Below are 24,161 nucleotides of genomic sequence, written 5' to 3' on the forward strand. Positions count from 1 at the left end.
GGGGGCGGCCCGGGAGGCTGGGGCTGAAGCCAGGGCCGGCGTGGGGCTCCGGCACTGGTGTGCGGCGCGGGGCGGGGCCCGGCGGGGCGGGGCCAAGGGCCGCCTCCCCCCCCCCCGGAAGGGGGCCTCCGGCGTTCGGCGGACGGCGGGAAAAAGCGAGTGGCGGGCTCGGCAGGGCCCCTTCCCGCCAAGTTCGCCCCGGGGCGGACGACGCCCTCTGCAGGCGGGGCCTCGGCGCGGCCGCCCAGGCCCCGGCGGGGGCGGGGACTCGGAGGGAGGCCGAGAGCAGATTGGGTTCCCGAGATTGGCCGAGGGGCGGAGCTAATGACTCAAGAGTTTTTATTTCCGGGTAGCGCTGCCGCCATTTTGTGAGGAGGGAGATAAACGGGCGCTGCCTGGGAGCGCCCCGTTCAGTTACTTTTCCGGGAGGTTGGAGGAAGGTCGCGCACCCCGCGGGCCCCGCCGGACCCACTCGTGCGCCTTTCCCCGGCCGGGCTCCCCAAGAGGCCCTCGCCGCAGCCCGCCAGTAGCGGCGAACCGCCGCGGTCGCCGCCGCCTCCGGCCGAGCGCGCGGGCCCTCCCGGGGCGTTGATCTCTCGGCGCGCAGCCTTCGGGCCGAGCCCCCGCCGGCCATGAGCTACGGGCGCCCCCCCCCCGACGTGGAGGGGATGACCTCCCTCAAGGTGGACAACCTGACGTACCGCACCTCGCCCGACACCCTGCGCCGCGTCTTCGAGAAGTACGGCCGGGTGGGCGACGTGTACATCCCCCGCGACCGCTACACCAAGGAGTCGCGCGGCTTCGCCTTCGTGCGCTTCCACGACAAGCGCGACGCCGAGGACGCCATGGACGCCATGGACGGCGCCGTGCTGGACGGCCGGGAGCTGCGGGTGCAGATGGCCCGCTACGGCCGCCCGCCGGACTCGCACCACAGCCGCCGAGGACCGCCGCCCCGCAGGTACGGGGGAGGCGGCTACGGACGCCGGAGCCGCAGGTAAAAGGGGGGGGCGGCGACGGGTACCGGGGTGCGGGGCGGCGGCGGGGGGGGGGGGCCGGGGCCACGTGGTGGCCCGCATGGCGGGGCCGGGGGGGGCACGTGGTGCCGCTCCCCTCCCCCACCGCGGAGCCTTTTGTTCCCGAGGCCCGGGTTCCGAGGCGGGTTCGGCCCCGGCCCCGCTCCCCTCCCCCCCTCGGGCTGGGGAAATGGCGGCGCTTGGCGGGGCGAGATAATGGCGGCCTGGGCGGGCGCACGCGGGCGGGGCCCAGCCCGGCGCTTCCTAACCCCGCCTGCTCTGCCTGTCTGTGCCTCCAGCCCGCGGCGGCGTCGCCGCAGCCGCTCCCGAAGCCGGAGTCGCTCCCGCTCCCGAAGCCGCTCTCGCTACAGCCGCTCCAAGTCTCGCTCCCGCACTCGATCCAGATCCCGATCTACCTCCAAGTCCAGGTCGGCCCGTAGATCCAAGTCCAAGTCTTCGTCGGTGTCCAGATCGCGCTCCAGGTCCAGGTCCAGGTCCAGATCCAGAAGTCCTCCACCCGTCTCGAAGAGGGAATCAAAGTCTAGATCTCGATCCAAGAGCCCCCCCAAGTCTCCTGAAGAGGAAGGAGCTGTTTCATCTTAGGATCATGGTAATGTCTACGAGGTTCCGAGGTTTATCTCCTAAACCGGGAGATAGATTTTACACAATAAATAGCACTTCCTTAAGTGGGGTTTGTTAATAGTCCTTAAAGCCAACTGACCTAAAATAAGACTCCTTCTGTTAAGGAGCTCTGCTTAACTCAGCTATGGGAGTAAAATCAAAGCTAGGGGTCTTGCAGACAAAATTAGTATGTTTATTTAGAAACTAATGGCTATTTGGTTAAACTGTTAAGAGACCTATTAATGAAAAGTGATTATTTCTTGCTGTTTTTATCCAACATCTGCATTTTCCCCTTTAAAGCTGCGGTCTCCTGTTTGCTAAAAGAATATTGGCCAGTATTGCAGATTTTAACTGATTTGGCTGATCCTCCAGGGACCAGTTTCTGTGGGCGTGTGTTGGAGCAGGTTTGTCTTTAAATGTTAAAGATGCACTATCCTTTAAAAAGAACATTCAGTTCATCAGTTGACTGGGAATTTGAATTTGGCAAGTTTCTTATGCACCAAATTGGGGGGGGAAATAAAATTGGAACCCTGGGAAAGGATAGTGTGTCTTTAACTCAAACTGTTTGGTCCTGTTTTTAAAAGTCAAGGGGCCTGAGTAGCTCAGATTTAAAACTAAGTGTTAATTCTTAAGTGAAGTGATTATTTCTCCCACATATGCAAAATAAACTATTTGATTTAGACTGGGTTCAAGGTAAAGATGGTTTGAAGACCATCTCATTTTTTTCATCTTCATTTTTTTTTTTTCGTTTCATGGTTAAGGAAGTTTAAACCAGACTTTGAATTTAAAAATTAGGCTTTTGGCTATGGGTGGGGTGTGTGTAGAGCATTATAACTGTTGAAACTTCTATAAATTTTTTAGTAAGGCCATCTCGAGCATAACCAGGAACTTGGCCTGAAGTTAACCACATGCTTTTTGGTAGTCTTTGTATGGAAAGTTGGCTGAATTTCTTTCTTTTCAAACCTAGATACGGCAGAAAGCAACATAATGGATGACTTGGGGGGAAAGACCACATTCAGTCCACTGAAGAGTCCCTGGAACAAGCAACTGGCTATTGAAAAAGGTTATTTTGTAACATTTTGTCTAACTTTTTAACTTGTTTTAAGCTGCCTCAGATGGCAAACTTCATTTTATGTGCCATTTTGTTGCTGTTATTCAAATTTCTTGTAATTTAGTGAAGTGAACGACTACAGATTTCATTATTGGCTTTGGATATTTGAGGTAAATTTTCATTTTTTGTTTATATAGTGCTGATTTTTGTTTGAAATTAAACAGACTCCCTTAACCTAATTTGTGGCCTCCTGAGTTTTGAGGAAACATGCAGCCATTACATGCTGAATAGCCTAATGCTATTAAGAGAAGTTAACTCAACATTGCCTTCATTCCTTTAAAAAAAAAAAGACAACAACTACAAAACCTTGGTGTGTAAATTTGTTTGTAAAATACTACTTTCAGATAATAAGTCATATCTGAATCCAAATTTGTATAAGACTTTTCAGGTGACAAGACTTAATTTTTGAAAGGATTCTTTTACCAGACACAATTCTAATCTCTTCTCTTATGTATTTTTGTGCACTAGGCGCAGTTGTGTAGCAGTTGAGTAATGCTGGTTAGCTGTTAAGGTGGCGTGTTGCAGTGCAGAGTGCTTGGCTGTTTCCTGTTTTCTCCTGATTGCTCCTGTGTAAAGATGCCTTGTCGTGCAGAAACAAATGGCTGTCCAGTTTATTAAAATGCCTGACAACTGCACTTCCAGTCACCCGGGCCTTGCATATAAATTACGGAGCATACAGTGAGCACATCTAGCTGATGATAAACACACCTTATTTTTTTTCCCCCCCAAAAAAAGTGGTAAATCTGATCATCTTCATGTATGAACTTGGCATATGAAAAATGTAACATTAAGGAAAGCATTCCTTTGTAAGTACTGATAACATGGTGTATCTTTTGCTTATGATATTCTGTATTATAACCACTGTTTCTGTAGTTTACAATTAAAACATTTTTCTTGATGTTAGCTTTTCTCTAAACTCAATGTCTTGGTCTTAATTTTTTTTTAGTTTGAAAGACCTATGCAACTAACCTGTGAATGTCACTATTGACTGTATTCAAGTAAAATTATTTTTATTTTTTTAACTGAGCCTTTTTCTCCCCCTTAAGTTAAAATTGGGTTCCTCTGGCCAAATTGGCACATACCCAAGTTTATTACTAAAACCATGGTACCAAAGTACCCTAATCAACAGCTCCTGCATTGGCCATTTATATTTTTCACCTGTATAAAGAGGTGAAAGTCACCAAGTTCTTAATCCTCTTGGAAGTAGATATAAATCCATAATTCTTAGATGAAATTTATTTATGGTGGTTGCATGCTTTGGTTTACACTAAAGCTTTATTTTATCCGAGCCAAGTGAATAAAAATATCAAAATGGTTAGCAACTTTAGGGTTTTTTTCTTTTTCTTTTTTCTTTTTTTTTTCCTTTTTTTTTTTAAACAATACTCTGCAAATTTTTATTCCTGGTTTCTACTGAGAAGGGTGGGCTTGTTAGTGGCTTTACTATGCAGCAAGCACACTAAACAGAATTGTGATGTTGTTCAAAAGAAGCATATAGGACTTATTGCTGGAGACATAGGAACACTTCAGAGGACATTCTTTGCCAAAGAAATGATCATCATTTCAACAGTATGTCTTCCTGGAAGGGCAGATTCTGCTAGATGTTCTTTGTCGGCACCAAAAGACTCCAGAGGAATATGGATACATTGCAGCTCCCACTTGTAGAGCAAAGCTTCAAGTGAACACTCAGCACTAAAGAAAATAAAAGTTTTTCTTAACAATGCAGTTGACTCCCCCCTTCAATCATTAATTTTTTTCTTAACTATGCCAAGGTGGCTACCTTACAAATTTGTAAGTTTGGAAGTGGTTTTCTAAGTTTTAATTAAACATTTAGAACATTGCCTGGCTTGCATAACGATAACCTAAATGCAAAAGCTGCTGTGGTGCGCTATTAACTCTTAATGGAAAAACTCCTAACCCTTAAAAGTAGCCAGAATGCACAGAACAAGAATAAATTAAAAGTTAATAGTACCAATGGTTACCTTCGAACTTGGTAAGTAGTCCATAACTGAACGTGGGGGTTCCTTTGTAATAGATAGTACACTGTAGTTAAAATATCTTCAAAGTCTGTAGGGAAATGATTTAGTAAATAAAGGTTTGCTTTTTCTACTATAAAACATGAATTTAAATTTATACTAAGTTAAAATATTAAGATCTTTAAGCTCAAAAGTAGATGATCCTAAAACCCACTGAATTTAGCTTACCTTCTGGTTCAAAAAATACGTCTGAGGCTAGAATGATATCCAAAGCAGGTAGAGCCAGCAATTCTGGAGAGATCTCACCCCAAGTGATCCCAGTAATTTGTATATTGGGTAGATTATTCATCCAGCAGCTTTGCTGACAGATTTCTAGACAATGAGGTAGCTCTGAGCTGTCAGACAATATTACTTCAGCACCACATTTTGCAGCAACTATGCCAGGAAGACTCACTCCTGCTCCAATCTGAAACCACAACTTAGTATTTAGAAAGTTGTAAAAAATTGGACGTGTATATACATGCTGGGCAAAAAGTAATGAAAAAATCATCCTTGTTGAATCAAATTGGTGCAATCTGATAATTGCCCTTTGAACAAGTGCATTGCTTAATTTGGAACGTTTTAAAGGCCCTTTTGCAATTTAACAATTGTAAAGTGGATAAATGTCACTAATTTTGTAACATCTCACTGGACAGAATAGGCATTTGCCTATTTGGCCATATTTTAAATGGGTCTGGTACAAGCCTGTACAAAGGTGGTTTCCAGGCTACCTTACAGGCAAGTCCCTAAATAGAGTTGTCTGGGGAAATAGAGAAAATAACTATTGAAGGAGTTTAATGACAAACTACATGTGCCAAAGTACTTTGGAAATATCAAAGCCAAGGTGATCTAAGACATTTGGCCAGTTAATCTTATAAATCCTCAAGGGAGTTGAATATGAAAGTCTTAGAAAGACTCCTCTATTTTGTGAAGCTTAAAGAGTGTTTTGGAAATAGAAATCCATATTTTAATAGAAACCTGCTCTGTAACAAAGGTCAAATGGCAAGATTTGATTTGGAAGTGTTAAGTTGTCACTAGCAGCTTTCATTACATAAAAGTATTTTTAGGGGAGCTGTTAGCATATAGAGGAATTAGGAAAATCTTATTTAAATGAGATTTTAGAACCCGATCAACTTTTACCTCTAACACAGCTTTTCCAGGCAGATTCCTTCTCTGAAACCAAATGTATTGAGCCAAGACTACAGCACAAGGCCAGATATACATGCCATACTGGAAATGCAGAACCTGAAATAGCAAAACCATTCTCACTGGTTATGAAGTCTCCAGGTGGTACAAAACCGGATTTAAAAAGTTTTCCTTTGTGTAGACGGGCAGTATGGTATAATGAAAAGTCAAAAAATGAGAAATTTGGATCTGTAGTCAGGAAAATCACCTGCAAAATAAGGAATTGGGACAAGGTTAAGTACAATATCCTTGCATACTAAGTATGGTTTGACAAAAATCCTTTATGACTGGCAATTAGTTAAGCTCCTGCACTAAAGGCTACTTCTTTAAGACCACCTTAAAAATGGATTGCTAGCTCCTAACAAGTAATGCTTTAAGAGGCTTAAAAAGTATTACCCTTTGCTCCACTCCGGTAACAGTGCTGGACCTTGAGTCTGAAAGACTGGTTCAAATATGACTGACAATAGCCATGTGTCCCTGAACGAATCAATTAAAATTGGTCTGCACCAATTCCCTTAACCATACAATTGGAATAATGGCACCCACATCTCAAGTTGGTTAAGATAATGGTCGTATTTTTGTGAACTTCAAAAAATTTCATAAATGCTAGTATTAAATATCTTACCAGTACTGAACAGCAGGTGCTGGACAGACAGACAAAAGTATAACCCAAGAAACAAATGGTGGAGGTTGGGAATCAATACAAGCAAATTAATTTCAGGAAGGGACACCTTCCTTCAAGAGGTCACATCCCTATTGGCCTCCATTTCCTCAGCTGTAAAAAATGGCAAGCTCGTCCATAAGCTTTGCCAAGAAAATGCCAAATGGGGCGACAAAAAGCTCACGAGAACAGGTTTTGGGGCAGGGTAGTGCATTTCAGTGGGAGGGCTCGACACGGGCGCCGGCAGGCCCCTCCGCGGCGCGGCCGCTCCGCACTGGCGGGGACCGCGGGGCCCTCGGCGGCGGCGGCTCGCCCCGCCGCCCCGGCCAGCCCGCACGTCTCCCTCGGCCCGGCGTCGGCCTGCCGCCGGCTCCGCGGGGGGAAGCGCGGCCCTGGGCCTCGCCGGCCTACGCACCTGGGGAATGCGGACCTCCAGCACCGCCCCTGGCTCTCCGGGGCCCGGCTCCTCGGAGAACCGGAACCGCTGCGCCCGGGCCGCGGGCTCCGCCGCGGACGTAGCCTCCTGAAGAGCCATAGCCGAGGCGCCCGGGGCCGGGGCCCCCTAAATGGGAATTTCGGGAACACGCGGCAAATGCACCCACGTGTGGGCTATCCCCCTCCCCCCGGGGAGTGGTCAGTAAGTGGGTCCCGCACCCCTTGGGGTCTCGACCTTCTCAGCTACAGAATGCATTAAAAAAGACAAAAGCAGCAGATTGGGCGGAGAATGGGTCGGAAGGGGGGGCTGGGCCGCCGAACGCCCTTAGGGACAGTCCGAAAAATAAAGATGTCGAACGGAAATGGATCGCCGACGCAGGAAGCCGGAGCGAGGGGCGGCTGCAGCAGGCCGGTTTCAGGCCTCCGCCTGTTGTCTTTTTCCATTTTGACCTTCCCAACATGGCGGCGGGACCCGGGGTCAAAGGGCGTGCCTTGCAGGCGCCCAGGCCAATGAGCGACTCTCTAAGGCTTGTGGGCGGTACCGGAGTGGCTCGTTCGCCCAATCGGAGGCTCGGGATGAGGGAGGGGCAAGTGAACGGAATTTTCTGGAAGGTCCATTTAAAGGAGCCGGTAGGCAAGGGGAGCTAGGACGGCCCTGCTCCTTCTTTGCTCCCTCTCTCCGCGTCCGGCCTCGGGGGCGGATCGCGGATCCTGCCGGAACTAGTGGAGTGAGGCCGAGGCGTCGCGGGGACGGGCGAGACCGGGCCGGGGCCTCCTGCAGGATGAACCACAAGAGCAAGAAGCGGATCCGGGAGGCGAAGCGCAGCGCGCGGCCCGAGCTGAAGGACTCCCTGGACTGGACCCGGCACAACTACTTCGAGAGCTTCTCGCTGAACCCCGCCGCCGTGGCGGTGAGTGCGGCCGGCGGGAGGCCGGGAGGGCCGCGGCGGGCCCGGGCCGGAGCCTAGGGCGGGGCCTAGGCCCGGGGGGGGGGGGGCGCAGCCCACGTGGGGCGGGGGCGGGGACCACCCGGGACCGGGGCCCCCCGCGCGCTGCCAGCTCCCCCGCCCTCCCTTAACCCCGGCGCGCCCGTGACGTTTTTAGGACAACGTGGAGCGGGTGGACGCCCTGCAGCTCTCCGTGGACGAGTTCGTGGAGCGCTACGAGCGCCCCTACAAGCCCGTGGTCCTGCTGAAGGCCCAGGAGGGCTGGTCCGCCCAGGAGAAGTGGACGCTGGAGCGCCTGAAGCGCAAGTACCGCAACCAGAAGTTCAAGTGCGGCGAGGACAACGACGGCTACTCCGTGAAGATGAAGATGAAGTACTACATCGAGTACATGGAGAGCACCCGCGACGACAGCCCGCTCTACATCTTCGACAGCAGCTACGGGGAGCACCCCAAGAGGAGGAAACTTTTGGAGGACTATAAGGTTCCCAAGTTTTTCACAGATGACCTGTTCCAGTATGCGGGAGAAAAGCGCAGGCCTCCTTACAGGTAGACAACCCAGTTTTCAGTAGACCTGTACATTTTATTGGGTGACTAAAATCTTATTACAGCCACAGTTTCCGTAGTTGCCAGGAGCTTAATTTGGCCCTTTTCAACCCATTACCAGAACAATTGACAAGCATCAGTATTGACCAGGCTTCAATCAGTCTTCTATTTATCTTGCCTCCCTTCACCCAAACAGGTAAATTAACCGCTAAGTATTCCTTACTACCCTGGTAGAAAGAAAGCTGATAGTCAAGTTCCCAGTGAATAATTGGACTGATTATTTTACAGTTGACCATCTTCAGTGATAACTTTAAATTTATCGAACATTTATCAAGCTGTATCAGAAGTGGGGGTTTGTTTTGTTTTGGGTGACAGGGAAAATGGTCAGGAAAGGGGTAATTGAGAGACAGGATTTTTTTAGATTTAGAACTGGGAGTGACTTTATATTGAGGTCATCTAGTCCGCCTTTTTCCTTTTTTCAGGTGAGAATATTGGCATCCAGAAAATAAGTTACTTGCCCTCACACAGGCAGTAAGTTACCAAGCCAGGATTTAAATCAAGATATCAGAATTCGGGTCTAGTATATAATTTATTCTCTTCCACACAAGGGACCACTAAAAAAGATGTAACTTTGTAAGGGGGGGGGTGAGTTTTTCTTGAAAAGAAAATCCTTTCCTTGGTTAGCCACGTGGTATTTTCAGTACCCGGGGACAGACCATATATTACAAAACCTTAAGAGTCTCTGAATAACACTCTTCTTAGGCTGTAAGATTTATTATTAGTAGGAAAGGGGAACTTATTTTTAAAACCTTTGCAAGACTGAAATGTCTGAGGTGTTATTCCAGAGGGCAAGTAGGGATTTTGTTAATGGCTTGATTCCAGGACTATCTCTAAACAGAAACACAGGCTAAATTAAGACCATGTCTAGGGGGAGAACCCCAGGAGTATTTTGCTTTATGAGCCTGGGCTCACATCAAACCTTTTAATACATTGGGCTACTCCAAGACAGTAAGTTAAAAAGAAGGGATTGACATTCATTGGTAGATATATCCTTAGTGGTGAGTTCCCTGTACCTGGAAAACCTGAGGTCTAGTCCTGATCTTAGGAGAGAATTGACATCAAATTCATTTTTTTTACCTTGATATAATGGTTAAGAATGATTTCTTTTAAATCATCTGTGTATTCATTGTTTTATTTGTTCATGCTTTGTTCTAACCAGCCATTCTTCCAATCCTTACTTGGTCACTTATTTTGGGAGATGCTATTTATGGCTTCATTCTCTACCTTGATTGTAAGCTCCTTGAAAATACTTTCTTCCTTAATTTTTTTTTTAAGGTTTTTTTGCACGGCAATGGGGTTAAGTGTCTTGCCCAAGGCCACACAGCTAGGTAATTATGAAGTGTCTGAGGCCAGATTTGAACTCAGGTACTCCTGACTCCAGGACAGGTGCTCTATCTACTCTGCCACCTAGCCACCCCTGCTCCTTGAAAATAGATACCATATTTTAACTCTTCATTAGTGCCTTGTTCCCAATTGTAATTTAAAAATTTGAGTTGTAATCTCCATTGGAGCACAGGGAAAAGTGAGTTTTTTTGTAATATTCTTTTCCACTTTCTAGGTGTTTTTCAAAATTTGAATAAAATGTATATTAACTACTTCTGAACTGTCATAGGTTTGAAAAACCTGATCTTAAAATGCTTAGTGTGTTTGTGTATCTCTCTATATATGTGTGTGTATGTTATGTGTGTGAAGAAGATGAAGGGATTACAATTTTTCACACTATTCATATTTAGCTTTTTTTTTTCTTACTTTAGGTGGTTTGTGATGGGGCCGCCTCGATCTGGAACAGGAATTCACATTGATCCCTTGGGTACCAGTGCATGGAATGCCTTAGTACAAGGACACAAACGATGGTGCCTGTTTCCTACCAATACTCCCAGGGAACTTATAAAGGTGACTCGTGATGAAGGTGGAAACCAGCAAGATGAAGCTATTACCTGGTTCAATACTATTTATCCCCGAACACAACTTCCAACTTGGCCACCCGAATTCAAACCCTTAGAAATCTTGCAGAAACCAGGAGAGACTGTCTTTGTACCAGGTATGAATAGACTGGTTTAAAAAAATAAAATCACAGAAAATTCAGCACATCTAAAATTAAGCAGATTAAAGCAAAACTTAACAAAAATGTCTCTATGTACCCAGGATAATCGAATGATGAATTGACTTAGTGCCTATTTTTTTTAAATATGGGGAACTTCATTTTGTCTCTGAATCAAATACCAGTTTAGCTAAATTTAGAGAGGCTTATAAATTTAGAATAGAATGTGATATCCTTGATTAAGATCAAGGTTTTTTTCATTTTTATTTATTGTCAGACATGACCATTTTCAAAACCTGCTGTAAGAAATACTAATATACTTCTGCAGGGACTCTAATATTAGTGATGATTATTGCACAGACTTATTGTACCTGAACTGATTTATTTGTCTTATTAGCATTTGTTAAGTGCTTACATTAGGGACAAATGGAACTAAGCTAGACCCTAAATATGCAAAGATCAAACAAGCCCTTAAGCTTATATTCTGCAGGAGAGGATACAGCATATAAACAAATACATACCTGATAATTTGAGGGGAGAGCAAGCACTGATAGGGAGATCATGAAAGACCTTTTGTAATAGAAGGTAACACATGATCTAGCCTAAAAAGATTTGGGATTCCAAAAAAAGCAGAAAGATGGGGCGGCTAGGTGGCGTAGTGGGTAAAGCACTGGCCCTGTAGTCAGGAGTACCTGAGTTCAGATCTGGTCTCGGGATACTTAATAATTACCTAGTTGTGTGGCCTTGGGCAAGCCACTTAACCCTATTTGCCTTGCAAAAAAAAAAAAACCTAAAAAAAATGCAGAAAGATAGGGAATGCATTCGTACAACCCTTGCAAAAAAAAAAGCACAGTTAAGGAAAAATAACTAAGTACTATTTTCTGGAGGGGGTGGACAGACAGGGAAAGTGACGACAAGGATATTTTATAAACTTTTTAAAGTCATTTGTTTGGAAATTTCAACTCTTAAAACTAAGGAAAGTTGCTAAAAATGCACTAAATGGGTCTAAGGACCCTAGTTAACTTAATTGTTGACATCTAGGAAATCTCTTTCAGTAAGATACAGAGTTTTCTTCCAAAATAAAAGTTCATAAGTGACAGAAATGATTAAATTTCTGTTATGCAGCCATTCAAAATTCAAGAAGTTCTGACACAGAAGTGGCTTTGATGCTCTAGACAATGTGACACCTGTGTATAATGGATGGACAATGTTTTTTGAATTTCAGGAGGTTGGTGGCATGTTGTTCTCAACCTTGACACTACTATTGCCATCACCCAAAACTTTGCCAGCAGCACTAATTTCCCTGTTGTGTGGCACAAGACAGTAAGAGGAAGGCCAAAGTTGTCAAGGAAATGGTACAGGTGAGAAGCATCAGATTTTTTTTTTTCTTTTTTTGCCATGAACACACCTCTACAGAAAACTAAACGGAAAAAAGTCCAGATTTCTGTCCTTGTTGATGAAGCAAAATACATCCTATTAAATAGTCCTGGGAACAGTTGGGACTGCAAGAAAAGTATTTGGGGTTAGAGATTGGGTCCAAAATTAGTTCTAAGGATGTCTGGCTAGATTTTTTTTGCATGCATAGGATCAGGAATGTATTTTGTTTTTTCATTTGTTTGTTAATTTTATTTATTTTTAAATTACAACTGAGAAAATGAACTTATTGGTTTTTGTTTTGTTTTTATTTTTGTTTGATTACCAAGAAGCATTATTCCCATTTGAACTATTGCCTTCAATTCTTGTGGGGTGACTGCCCTGGAGACTTAGCTCCTCTATTTATCCACAGAACAGATACAGCACGGGCAGCGGCAGTGCAAGCCACCCCCGTGCCACTGTGTCCCAACCCTGACCTGGAGGGACCAGCACTCGGGGTAAGAGGGGGATTCTGGCTCACTCAGCCCTCAGCATCCCTGCTGAGATGGCCAGCAAGGGTGGTGGCTTTTGTTGTTCTTCTTGGATTCTTGGGTACCTCAGAGGGCTGAGACCCATTGACTTTGTTCATATAGGCCACTGCAAAACATGAGGTGGGCTATCCAGAAGCCTGCCAAAGAGAATGGGATTTTTGCCATTCACTATTGTGGATGTCAGACCAACATTTCTGAAGAAAGAAGGCTCTCTTTTTACTCCAATTTCTGAGCTTTCTAAGCCCCTGCTTAGTAATTTATTATTTTCTAAACGATAACCCCCTCAACAAAAGGAAGGATACCAATCTGCCACATATAACTCCTTTTTTCTTATTATGGCTAATTTTCCCTAATCAAAATTGAATTTAACCAAATCAATGTCAGGCCTTTAAATGCTGTGCTGTGGAAAGGTGACTTTCATTAAAATTACTAGGAAACCTAATTTCCCTGTGCTTCTTTTTTTCTTCTCTAATGCCAAAAAATTTCCTCTCAAGTATAGTCCATGTGGCTCGTGGCTCTTTTCCCTACAGTGCAATGTAGTGGTGTATGTAGCTGCTTAACAAGAAATTTCAAAAAACCATAAATTCTTTGCACTCCAAACTTGTGCTTTGGTCTGTGACTTCACCACTATCAAAAAAAAATTCCCTCTGACATAGAGCATATATTGCATTCCTCGGTTCAAGGCGTCTAAGTCTCAACTCTAACCCTGCATTCTTATTTGTCATCATTGCTTTTTTGTTAAAACCACCCAAACGTGATCTCTCATCTCTTAGGATTTTGAAGCAAGAACACCCTGAGCTGGCAGTACTTGCTGATTCTGTCGATCTCCAAGAGTCCACAGGCATTGCTTCTGACAGTTCCAGTGACTCCTCCAGCTCTTCCAGCTCTAGCTCATCTGACTCTGATTCTGAGGTAAGGTTTACCAGGAAACTGATGATAGCTTGAACTATCTTATTATCATAGATCTTGGTCAGGATGGTATCTCTTTCCTTGTCTTAGCCAGTATATTTTGGGGGAGTTTATAGAATTGGGTTTTATGTAATTCCTCCAGAAATGTCCCCTTTCTAGTAGATTTTTGGAATGGATGAACTACAAAGAGGCCAGAGGCAATGTTTCTCTTTATATAATTAATGTTTGATGGATTTCTGCCGTTTTGTTTTCATTGAGTAAACAAACCACTTAATTTTTTTTCTTTTTAAGATAAACTGAAAAACTAGATTCCATTGTTATGTTTTATTTTTGCCTCCCTTGTTATGAGACTAAAATTAAGGAGTTTCCCACATTGTAAGTGATTATGTAAATGTCTTTAAGATCAAAAGTTTACTTAAATTTGCTAAGTTCTGATCTTCTAATGATTGTGAGCTTGAATTGAGTTTTCAATGATTATGCTAGAAGAGAAAGGGAGGTGGGGTAGAGGGGAGGTGTTTCTCATAGGCCCTGCCCAAGATGAAACATTTGATGTTATAATACTGTCACTAAACTATATCTTTCACTCTAAAGACTAGCTTAACCAAGTTTAGAGAGGCTTATCACTGGGTTTCCTCTTACCTTTTTGTATTTTTGTTGGATGTGGGAATGGGATGGAGGAGGAGGAGGCTTTGCTGGGGGTGGAGGGGGTTGAGGGAGGAGTGGTCAACTATTTAGGAAGCAGTAGGGATAGCCTTCTAGTAAATGAGTTAAAATATTCTTCAGTAGGGATGGTTTCTTTTAAAATATTGAAATGTGCTTATTTGTTCATAATAAAGAGAAATTTAGATTGAGGATAATTCTAAGCCTAGGAACCAGAAATATTTAAAGACTTTTGTTAAGGAATAGCTCCAAAATGACTCTACTAGGTAAAAAGTGCTTGCATGATTTCCTAAGGACAGAGAAACTTAACGAAAAGATTGAATATGTACCATTTTGAATTTGTTTTTCCGTCTTATATTTAAGTGTGAATCTGGCTCTGAAGCTGATGGGACAGTGCACAGAAGGAAAAAGAGGAGGACCTGCAGCATGATAGGCAATGGTGACACCACCTCTCAGGATGACTGTGTGAGCAAAGAACGCAGCTCCTCCAGGTGACCAAGTGTGATTGCTATTGATTTTAAAGGACATGCTCACAAAGAGCTTAACAAGGTGAGGGTAGGGGGTCCCATTGGATCCTGCAGATAAGAGGTGAGGTACAAAGAATGCCAGACAATGAGGACTGGCCTCAAATGTGAATCTGTTTGCTTGCCACTTGATTTAAATGACCTTCTCCTCCACCAATTCAAATTAATATGGTTTTGTTCTACAAAAGAAGCTGAGAACCGATGTCTAAATGGTGCCAAGAAAAACATTTGCATTATTATTTAATAAAAATGGAATCCGTTTTCTAACTTTAAAATGTTTCTTGCCTTTAGTCTATCAGAACCTTCCCTTGGTACTGGAGGAATGTTGACTTGAGATTTGTTTCCTCCCCTTTGCTGCTGGAATTTGCAGGTCCTTGTTGCTCACAGAAAGCAACCAGACAAATGAGGGCTTGGGAAATGGCAGTTTCTCACTTTGGCTGCTCTGTTGTTGTCTTGATGTTCCCCTCCCCCTCCCTCTTCCCCTTCAGCCTTGTCTGCCAGCAGCAATATCAGCTGCTGCACATGAGAAAAGAAGCAGTTCACAGCCCTCAGCCTTTTCATTATGTAAAGTCACAGTTTGAAATAAAAGAATTACTTCTTTCTCTCTTTGTACATCATGGAAAAACTGACTTGTTTCCTTCTGTGCAACTCAGAATATATTTATGTCAGAAATAATTCTGATGAGTTTTTGGAAGGGTGGGAATCATGTTAGAGAGTCAGAATGTTTTCAGTTTCTAAATTCTACAGCTTTTGTCACTGAAATGCTTTTTTGCTAGTGAGATCTGTACCATGTTGTTTTTATTTTTTTTCCACTAAATTATAAAAACTAGAGACCACACATTTATCTTTCCATTTGCGGGACTGGAATTGTAAGAGAAAATTGGCTTTTTAACAATTAAGTGAATATTTAGTGAGCCAAGTTTCTTGAATTAGCCTGGCCACTTAGAAACCATTATTTAGTCAAAATCAAAAATTAACTGCATATTCGTCCCTTTTGTAATCCTGTTTCTCTTCCTTCCTGTCTCTGTTATGCTTTGGATTCATGCTGAAGTTGTCTTTAATCTTTGACCTCTTTATTATATTGGTTTGTAATATGTTACTCCTATCTCCCAAGTCCCCATCTAGAGAAATCTGTACCTTTGATTTAGGGTATCTAGTATTCTGTAATTAGCCATCTCCTTTAGCTGTTCTCAAAACTTGTATTGTCAACATATTGATTTAGGCAGTTGTACTTTCCTTGGCAGGATTAGGGAAACTTTTGGAGGCTGTGCTCATCCCTGAGCTGTAATGAGACTTCGTCTAGAGGTGGCTGCTGTGTTAATAGCCCCCCCAATCCGGTTTTCACCTCTTCTGCTTCTACCTACTCCTTAATCTTTGAATCTGGACACCTCATTTCTGGTCCAAGCTTCTGTCTTCCATCAATTGCTGCTTAAAGAATGAGAAAATCTAAGAAAAGATTAAGAAACCTAAAAGCTTCATGAGTTCTCAAGGCTAATATGGTGTTGGGTAAGAAGGTTCAATACTTTCTTTTCCATTAAATAAGGAGGATAAAAATGATTTGTTTAAAGAGAAATAGGGTTGCTGTTGTCTTCTTTACAGCTTTACATTTAATTAACATTAAGGGAACTTCCTTGACTTGTCAAACAAAGGAAAAACTGGAGTCATTAATTTTCAGTTGAACTGACTTTACGATTATTGAACAAATAACTGTTCAAAATTGGATTTTTACTTAATGAATTGCAGATAGTGGTTAGGGCAACAAAATTTTGCTCCATCCTTAATACTTTATCCTTTCTGCCAAAAAATCCATAGGTATATGGACTAAATTGTAATTATTTTTTTCCATTTGATGCTTCAAGTATTTTGGAGTCCATTTTCATACCGTTGCAATGCAACACCAACATAATACTTTGGAATTGACCATCAGGTTCATCTTTTCCTTTTGCTGATTCATCTACTTGCCTTAACCTGTCCCCATGTATGATCTGTTCAAGCAGTGTAAGAAATTAGGAAGGGAGAAGATTATGGGGCAATAAAAGGAGCCATTTGGCCCCAAAATAGCTACTCTATATTTTATTGTAAGATTTTTTTCATTTTGAAATACTATCGGTTCATAAAATGTTTCCAGTGTCAATGGAATTTTTCAATGTGTATGTTACCATTATCTGGTTTTCATGAAACAAACTTTGTAAGTTTTGAATAGTTTTAAGTGCTTCTCTGCATTTGGGAACTAGGGGTGTCAGAAAAGTTGATATTCATATAAGAAATTCAGGTCATTTACTGTAAAATATTAGATTGTAGCTGTCTTAGTTACTTTTACTCTTGGACCACTCTGGCTTTATTCTGAGGATGATCTCTTTCTGTGTAAGCTTGGTGGTTCTTTTATAGTGATGCCTGCTAAATAGTTTCTGGAGCAGGGTGAATCTTAGTGGATTGTTTTATGTTGGGAAATAGAGGGATTCAGTATGTCACCCTTCAAAGCTTCATGGTACCTGAGCTCCAAGCCACGGTATGCTGCTGCAGTCCCTTCTAATCACATGGAATATATTGCAGTATCCAGGGATGGATGGTTGCCATCTTTAACTGTCAAAGTTTGTGGATGAAGTTAATCATTGGGCATTTAAACTGACTTTGTACTTGATATCTAATAACTCAATATCATAAACAGTACCTTGTTTCTACATTTCTAGTAGTTGTTCTTGTCTTTTTAAATACCTTTCACTTAATTCCCTACCAAATAAATCCTCACCTACATTTATTTAAAAATAAAACCTGATTGTCAGTGAATAAAATACTTTGCCACCAACAGGGGTGTAATCTTCCTCTACTAGTTGTTATTACAGCCTGAATTTTCTTTCATTATGTTTTTCCTACTAAATCATTAATACAGGATATTTAGCTGTTATCTTGGAAACCAGAACAAGAAATCTGATAAAATGGAACACAGACAGTAAATGTTGGGGGTAGGGGGAAGAGAAGAAGGGTAAAGGAAGAGTCCTGCTAGGAAGAATAAGGCTGAGTTGGATGCTATATGAGCTCCTGGTTAATTATAGAACCACACAAAGACATCAGAATTCCTTCTTGTTTGGGTTCCCACACATCAGGTTTACTATCTCTAGGCAAAGATGTTGAATTTGAAAAATGTTTTTTTAATTATTACTTTTCCTCCCTCTCATTATTGAATAATTTAAAAAACTGTCATAAGTAAATCATCTCACAAAACAAACCCCTACATTTGTCATTTCTAAAAATAAAAACAATATCTTATCCTACATTTTAAGTCTATCACCCCTTTGGTGGCAGGACTGAAACTTCATTTTCAGATGAACACTTGACTTGTAAATCAGTAGTAAGAGGGCTATATATTTTTCTTACCTTGAATGTAGATCAACTGTAAATGAAGTGCTATTCAGATTTTTGCCTGTACCTGGAGGTACTCAAGTTGTGTTAACTGTCTTTTTAGTAAATAGTAAAAGCAGAAGCTAGTCTCTGGACTATTGAATATCACAAGGGAAACCAGGCAGGATAGAGCACAAATCTATCCCCACCCCTGGAGGAAAAAAAAAATGAGCCCTTAAAGAAGATAAGAATTTTTTATATTAAAAACTTTATTTGCTAATTAGCTGAAAAACTTTTTAAACCTTGTGATCAATAGAGAAGAGTATTTTTAAAGACAAAAGGTATTGGATTTTTTGTTTTACTTCTGAAAGGCATGTCCTGATTTATTTATTTGTCTTATTTTCCAATTACATGTAAAACATTTTTAAAACAATTTCAGAGTTTCAAATACCCTCGCTCCCATCCCTCCCCCCTTCTTTGAGAAGGCAAGCAATTTGATTCTGATTATACATGTGAAGTCTAACAAAACATTTCCCTATTAAAATAAATGTTATAAAAGCATTGGCTATCATCTCAGCTTAAAAGAAACTAGCAAAGTAACGCTACAAGAATCTGGTTTCTCATTGGGTGGTAGTTATGTCAGTAAGAAGCCATAGTCAATGAATGCCAAAAGGCCTTAGTGCTTATGTAGTGTCCTGAGATTATGTTAGGGCCAGCCAAAGTTCACCTCTCAGAAGAAACCTCTGCTTCACCACCCACATGCTTCTGCCCCAATCCACAGAACTCAAAAATTAGTAATAAGATTCAGAATTTTTTGTTTTCCCCGGCTTAAATTTGTTCCTTATTTTATTTAAAATATTGATTTGGGCTAGGTTTTTTTCCTTTGCTCCCCCTTTATTCATTTAAATTTACGCAATGCAATTTTTTGTTTGTCCTCCCTTGAGTACTCTACATCACAGTATATAGATTGCACTTTTATATTAGCATAATCTGTAATCTAACTCTTGTCATAAAGCATTATTTATCAGCCCCCAACTTTACTTGGAACTGTACTAAGGGAGGAAATTTGTTTTGGATGTCAGTTTAGGTCCTCGAGATGGTCTGCATCGATCAGTCAACGAGTAGGTCTTAAGTAACAAAAAAAGTGTTTCATGCCTTGAGCAGACATTCTTCAATTCCCATTTTTACCTTATCTTGCCCTCATCATCACCACACTCTGAAATCATGTCCAGTTTTACTCAGACTGCTTTGTCAGATAATATCAGGTCATTTGATGTAAAAAAATGAAAATCTTATTTTCTTTTAGAGTTGACATTTTCATAATGTATGTATAAAGTCTGATTCAAGGGAGGATGTTCGGTAAAGCAAGTGAATGCGAATGGTTAATTTACTCCTGCTCAAGTCCTGAGACCAGTTAATAGAATGTTAGGGCTACTGAAGAATGGCTAATATTTTACTTTGCCCACTCAGAATTATGAAAAGGAAGCAGTCAAGGGATGAAGTGATTTGTTGTTGACTAAGAAATTGTGGATAAGTGGAACGAATTTCCTCACTGCTGCGTTTTATGAGAGAAAAACCCTGAAGCCTACTGAAGCCAAAATGGTGGAGCGGCCCAATAATGGGCTGTAGTGCTTCCCAAAATGAAGAAACCACGGCTCCTGCCCCCGCTCCCGGGAGCTTTCTAGTCGGTGTCTCGCTGTATCTCAGTTTGGAAGGGCTTCAGCCTGGCCCGGGCTCGGCTCGGCTCGGCCTGGCCCGGCCCGGGCTCGGCTCCCCCAGCTGGCTGTAGATGCTCGGCTCTCGCGCGGCCCTGGGCGACATCTCTACCAAAAAGCACACTTGGAATAAGCAAAGTTTTGCGTGGGGTAAAATCGAGAAGGCAGCAAGTGCGCGAGGAGGCCCGCGTGGCCGTAATGCGGCGCCGCCAGCGCCCGGGGGCGGGGGGCGCGCACGGGCGGCGGCACGGAGCTGCGCTCGGCCCTCCGGCACCGGGGCAGCGGGCAGCGGGCAGCGGGCAGAGGGCCCGGGCCGCCACGCTGCGGCCGGAACCCCGGCCCCCGGCCCCCGGCCCCGCAGCCCGCGCGGGCCGCAGCCCCGCCCCGCCCCCGCCCGGGGCCCCGCCTCGGGGCCAGACGGGATCCGCGACCCCCGCCCCGCGGCCCGGCCCGGGATGGAGGCGCTGGCGGCGCTGCTGCGCGGGCTGCCGCTCTGGGGCACCGCGCTGGCCCTGCTGCTCGCCTCGCTGTGGCTCTGGGGGGCCCGCGCCCCCTCGGGGCGGGCCCGACGCTCCGCGGGCACCGGGGAGGCGCGCTGCCAGCCCGAGGAGCCGCGGGCGGGGGCAGGGAAGGCGGAGGAAGAAGAGAGACAGGTACGGGGCGGGCCCGGGGCTGCTTCCCTTCTGCTGCTCCCCAGTGCCCCCCAGCAGGCGGCCGGGGACTAGGCAGGTGCCAGCCTCCTGCCCCCCGGTGCCAGGCCTTTTATGCCCCACGTCCCCTCCGAGGGCAGCTGGGGGGGGGGCAGCAAATTCCCGCCACGGGCGAGAGCTTGCCTTGGCTCGGCCTTAAAGGAGGGAGACCCGGCGTCCGGGCTGGCAGCGCCGGAGCGCGGGCAGGGGCCAGCCCGGGGGCTCGGCGAAACAGTGGGGGCAGATGCGCCCCTCGCCCCGGGGCTGTTCCCCAGCTGCGGTGAGGGACCCCACCTCCGCCTCTCCCGGCCCTCAGCCCCGCCCTCCCCCGCAGCCCGAGGACTTTGGCGCTTCCCCTGACGTCACTTCCCTTGCGCCTTCCCCCCCCCCCCCGCCCAGCGTTGCGTAAGACTGCCCGAGGCGCCTCCCCCCCCCCCCCCCGCGCTGCATATAAGACTGCCCGAGGCGCCATCCCCCCCCCCGCGCTGCATATAAGGCTGCCTGAGGCGCCATCCCCCCCCCGCGCTGCATATAAGACTGCCCGAGGCGCCTCCCCTCCCCCTCCATACAAGACTACAAGACTGCCCGAGGCGCCATCCCCCCCCCCGCTGCATATAAGACTGCCCGAGGCGCCTCCCCCCCCCCCCCCCCGCTGCATATAAGACTGCCCGAGGCGCCTCCCCCCCCCGCGCTGCATATAAGACTGCCCGAGGCGCCTCCCCCCCCCGCTGCATATAAGACTGCCCGAGGCGCCTCCCCCCCCCTGCATATAAGACTGCCCGAGGCGCCTCCCCCCCCCCGCTGCATATAAGACTGCCCGAGGCGCCTCCCCCCCCCCCTATAAGACTGCCCGAGGCGCCTCCCCCCCCCCCCCCCGCTGCATATAAGACTGCCCGAGGCGCCTCCCCCTCCCCCTCCATACAAGACTGCCCGAGGCGCCTCCCCCCCCCCCCCGCTGCATATAAAGACTGCCCGAGGCGCCTCCCCCCCCCCCTCGCTGCATATAAGACTGCCCGAGGCGCCTCCCCCACCCCGCGCTGCATATAAGACTCGCTGCCCCCCCCCCCCCCCCCCCCCCCGCTGCATATAAGACTGCCCGAGGCGCCTCCCCTCCCCCTCCATACAAGACTGCCCGAGGCGCCTCCCCCACCCCCGCGCTGCATATAAGACTGCCCGAGGCGCCTCCCCTCCCCTCCCCCCCCCCCCCCGCTGCATATAAGACTGCCCGAGGCGCCTCCCCCACCCCGCGCTGCATATAAGACTGCCCGAGGCGCCCCCCCCCCCCCCCCCCCGCGCTGCATATAAGACTGCCCGAGGCGCCTCCCCTCCCCTCCCCCCCCCCCCCCCGCTGCATATAAGACTGCCCGAGGCGCCTCCCCCCCCCCCCCCCGCGCTGCATATAAGACTGCCCGAGGCGCCTCCCCCACTGAACCCGACTAGACCCTGACTGTGACAAGGAAGGGAGGGCGCCCGGTGCGGCAGCGGCATCTTTCCTTTTTTCTTTTTTTTGACAATTTCAAATGTCGATTTCAGAACTGAGTTAGGAGCTGATTTGCAAAACACATGGGATTGCTAATTTAGGAAAAAACATCCTATGTGTCAGTTATTTAATATTAATACAGGTCATTTCTGAGAGTGAGAGTAGATCTCTGGCCTGTGTTAACTGTGTGAAGCACTACGTAACAAAGCTGAGCTTCAAGCTTTACTTTTTCCTCCAACATTTTATTCAGAGATTGCTGCTCTAATATTTTTTAAAATTCATTTTTACTTTGCTATGAATTCCAGAGAATACCCCTCCCCTTAACCCTTCTCCTACCTATTAAGAAGGCAAGAAATGTGTTTTGCACGACTGAAGGTGAACAACCCAGATGACTGTTTACTGTCTCAGGAAGGATTGTTTATGTGTAACCCGGATGATTGTTGACCATCTCAGAAAAGAGAGGGGAAGGAAGAGGGATATTGTTATTCAAACTTTTTTTTTTGAAGATCTTGAAATTGTTTTTACATGTAATTGGAATTAGGTAAAATATTAAAAAGAAAATGGAAGAAGATGCAAACCCATTACAAATAAAACAAATTTCTACATTAACCATGTTCTAGGATCAACAGAACAAGAAAGAGAAAAAATAATGTTTCAGTCTATAGTCTTGAGTCCATCAGTTCTCTATCAGGAGCTAGCATTTTTCATCATGAGTTCTTTGCACCATGGTGGGTCATGGAGTGGATCAGAGGTGATTAATTCACAATGATCATCTTTATAAAATTTATATTGCTGTGTAAATTGTTCTTCTGGTTCTGCTTACTTCACTTTGCATTAGTTTATATAAGTTTTCTGAAGCTTTTCTGAAACCATTCTCTGAATCATTTCTTACAAACATAATGGTATTCAATCACATTCACATGCCACAACTTGTTCAACCAGTCCCCAATGTTTAGGCATCTGTATCCTCAGTTTCCAATTCTCTTTGCCTCAAGACCTGCTGTAAATATTTTTTGCATATATCAGGCCTTTTCTTTTTTCTTTGATCTTTTTAGAGTATAGGCCTAGTAGGGTCAAAGGAGCCCTAGTAAGACCCATTATTTAATAGTACAAAAGTTTTTATTATATTAAATTAAAATTTTACTTGTAGGGGGGCATAGTTCTAAATTCCTTTCCAGAATGATTGGACTAGTTCAGAACTTCATAACAATGGATTAATATACCCATTTTCCCCACATTTCAGAAAATATGAAAATGTTTTCATTTTTCTCATCTTCATTTTAGCTAGTCTGCTGGATATGAAGTGGTATCTGACTAATACTTTCACTTTTCAGCATTTTGAGGGATGTATTTGATATCTGAATAAGTCACACAGGGAGTAGAGGCCATTTAAGAAGCTCATTTACTAACTCCAGTGGACTATTACCTCCAGCAGCTCTTTGGTTGGATATCTTTCCTTTTAAACCCTTGAAGTCTGTACAACTCAATAATGTTTTTTTTTTTTTCCTCAAAGCAATGGGATTAAGTGACATGCCCAAGGTTACACAGCTAGGTAATTATTAAGTGTTTGATACCAGACTTGAACTCAATATTCCCCACTTCAGGGCTGGTATTCTGTCCTCTGCACCATCTAGTTGCCCCTGTACAGCTCAGCAGTGAACTATACTATACAACCAAGACTAAAAATGTAGTAATCCAGAGTTGTGGTATAAATAGTGACATTTTGAGAATTGTCTATAGAATGTCCATTATGTACATTGTTGTAACAGAACAAGTGAAAGATATTATATGTATATATATTATGTATAATATATATATACACACATATACACACATATATATATATATAGACAGCTATATGTCTATATACATATGTATGTATGTATAAACTTTAGGGTAAGAAAGATGAGGGAAAAAAGAGAAGACTTTTTTTTTGGATTGTCTGAAGGACTTGCATACCTATATGATGTCTGGCAATTCAGTTAGCATTATTATAGGCAACTATTCATTGGCCTCATTTTAGTGTGGCTTATAAGCTAAGGAGAGATCAGGGATTTTTAGGAATCTGGCACAAAAGAGATATGCTCAGCATTTAAAAAAAATTTCCCGCACAGGCCCATTTATTTTTCATATAAGTCAGCAAAATGTCCTCACTTGACTAATTTTGTGCAGGGGTAGTGCCTGAAAAGCTCAATATTCTTTTCTCTCTCTATTTCTGAAGATGAGAATAAAGAATAATTCTTTTATGTTTATTGTATTGCTTTGTGGGGGTTTGGCCTTATTCATTTTATTAAGTATATATTTCTTATGCA

At 44.6% G+C, this 24,161-nt stretch overlaps 4 protein-coding genes across 12 annotated transcripts in view; 3 read left to right on the forward strand and 1 right to left on the reverse strand.

Annotated features, from left to right (window-relative positions):
- Positions 1–97: 97 nt before the first annotated feature.
- Positions 98–4,465, forward strand: SRSF2 (serine and arginine rich splicing factor 2). 6 transcript variants are annotated; one of them, XM_074225098.1, is made up of 3 exons: positions 98–994; positions 1,313–1,623; positions 1,935–4,465. In XM_074225098.1, exons 1-2 carry the CDS (start codon positions 633–635, stop codon positions 1,614–1,616), a joined length of 666 nt encoding a protein of 221 aa, XP_074081199.1. In that variant the 5' UTR covers positions 98–632; the 3' UTR covers positions 1,617–1,623; positions 1,935–4,465. The 6 variants fall into 6 exon arrangements, 4 of the variants coding, with proteins under 4 accessions (XP_074081199.1, XP_074081200.1, XP_074081197.1 ...); XR_012476006.1 differs by having other exon boundaries at positions 101–994; positions 1,313–2,697; positions 3,214–4,465; XR_012476005.1 differs by having other exon boundaries at positions 101–994; positions 1,313–2,038; positions 2,602–4,465.
- METTL23 (methyltransferase 23, arginine) lies at positions 1,364–7,876 on the reverse strand. Of its 2 annotated transcripts, none has more exons than XM_074225094.1 (5): positions 7,019–7,876; positions 5,898–6,002; positions 4,947–5,184; positions 4,725–4,809; positions 1,364–4,434 (listed from the first exon to the last, which is right to left on the reverse strand). In XM_074225094.1, exons 1-5 carry the CDS (start codon positions 7,136–7,138, stop codon positions 4,269–4,271), a joined length of 714 nt encoding a protein of 237 aa, XP_074081195.1. In that variant the 5' UTR covers positions 7,139–7,876; the 3' UTR covers positions 1,364–4,268. The 2 variants fall into 2 exon arrangements, with proteins under 2 accessions (XP_074081195.1, XP_074081196.1); XM_074225095.1 differs by having other exon boundaries at positions 5,898–6,150; positions 7,019–7,055.
- JMJD6 (jumonji domain containing 6, arginine demethylase and lysine hydroxylase) lies at positions 7,614–19,648 on the forward strand. 2 transcript variants are annotated; one of them, XM_074225090.1, is made up of 7 exons: positions 7,629–7,949; positions 8,143–8,531; positions 10,343–10,629; positions 11,855–11,990; positions 13,307–13,445; positions 14,466–14,593; positions 15,871–19,648. In XM_074225090.1, exons 1-7 carry the CDS (start codon positions 7,821–7,823, stop codon positions 15,905–15,907), a joined length of 1,245 nt encoding a protein of 414 aa, XP_074081191.1. In that variant the 5' UTR covers positions 7,629–7,820; the 3' UTR covers positions 15,908–19,648. The 2 variants fall into 2 exon arrangements, with proteins under 2 accessions (XP_074081194.1, XP_074081191.1); XM_074225093.1 differs by lacking the exons at positions 14,466–14,593; positions 15,871–19,648 and adding an exon at positions 12,416–12,500 and having other exon boundaries at positions 7,614–7,949; positions 13,307–13,427.
- A 454-nt stretch (positions 19,649–20,102) lies between these two features.
- MXRA7 (matrix remodeling associated 7) overlaps positions 20,103–24,161 on the forward strand; it is a 49,288-nt gene continuing 45,229 nt past the window's right edge. For both annotated transcript variants that reach the window (XM_074225100.1, XM_074225102.1), the window contains exon 1: positions 20,103–20,333. In XM_074225100.1, the coding sequence (XP_074081201.1) occupies positions 20,136–20,333 (198 nt within the window). In that variant the 5' untranslated portion in view covers positions 20,103–20,135. The remainder of the gene's footprint in view (positions 20,334–24,161) is intronic.

Source organism: Macrotis lagotis, chromosome 2, assembly GCF_037893015.1.
Source record: "Macrotis lagotis isolate mMagLag1 chromosome 2, bilby.v1.9.chrom.fasta, whole genome shotgun sequence".
NCBI classification, from domain to species: domain Eukaryota; kingdom Metazoa; phylum Chordata; class Mammalia; order Peramelemorphia; family Peramelidae; genus Macrotis; species Macrotis lagotis.

Bases quoted from the DNA above. Each gene is read 5' to 3' on its own strand.
- SRSF2 (XM_074225098.1), top strand. From the start codon at position 633: ATGAGCTACGGGCGCCCCCCCCCCGACGTGGAGGGGATGACCTCCCTC. The intron at 995-1,312 runs GTAAAAGGGGGG...CTGTGCCTCCAG, and splicing joins TACGGACGCCGGAGCCGCAG to CCCGCGGCGGCGTCGCCGCA.
- METTL23 (XM_074225094.1), bottom strand. From the start codon at position 7,138: ATGGCTCTTCAGGAGGCTACGTCCGCGGCGGAGCCCGCGGCCCGGGCG. The intron at 4,810-4,946 runs GTAAGCTAAATT...ATTTCCCTACAG, and splicing joins CGTATTTTTTGAACCAGAAG to ACTTTGAAGATATTTTAACT. The intron at 4,435-4,724 runs GTAACCATTGGT...TATTTTCTTTAG, and splicing joins ACTACTTACCAAGTTCGAAG to TGCTGAGTGTTCACTTGAAG.
- JMJD6 (XM_074225090.1), top strand. From the start codon at position 7,821: ATGAACCACAAGAGCAAGAAGCGGATCCGGGAGGCGAAGCGCAGCGCG. The intron at 8,532-10,342 runs GTAGACAACCCA...TTCTTACTTTAG, and splicing joins AAGCGCAGGCCTCCTTACAG to GTGGTTTGTGATGGGGCCGC. The intron at 14,594-15,870 runs GTGACCAAGTGT...TTTCCTTGGCAG, and splicing joins AAAGAACGCAGCTCCTCCAG to GATTAGGGAAACTTTTGGAG.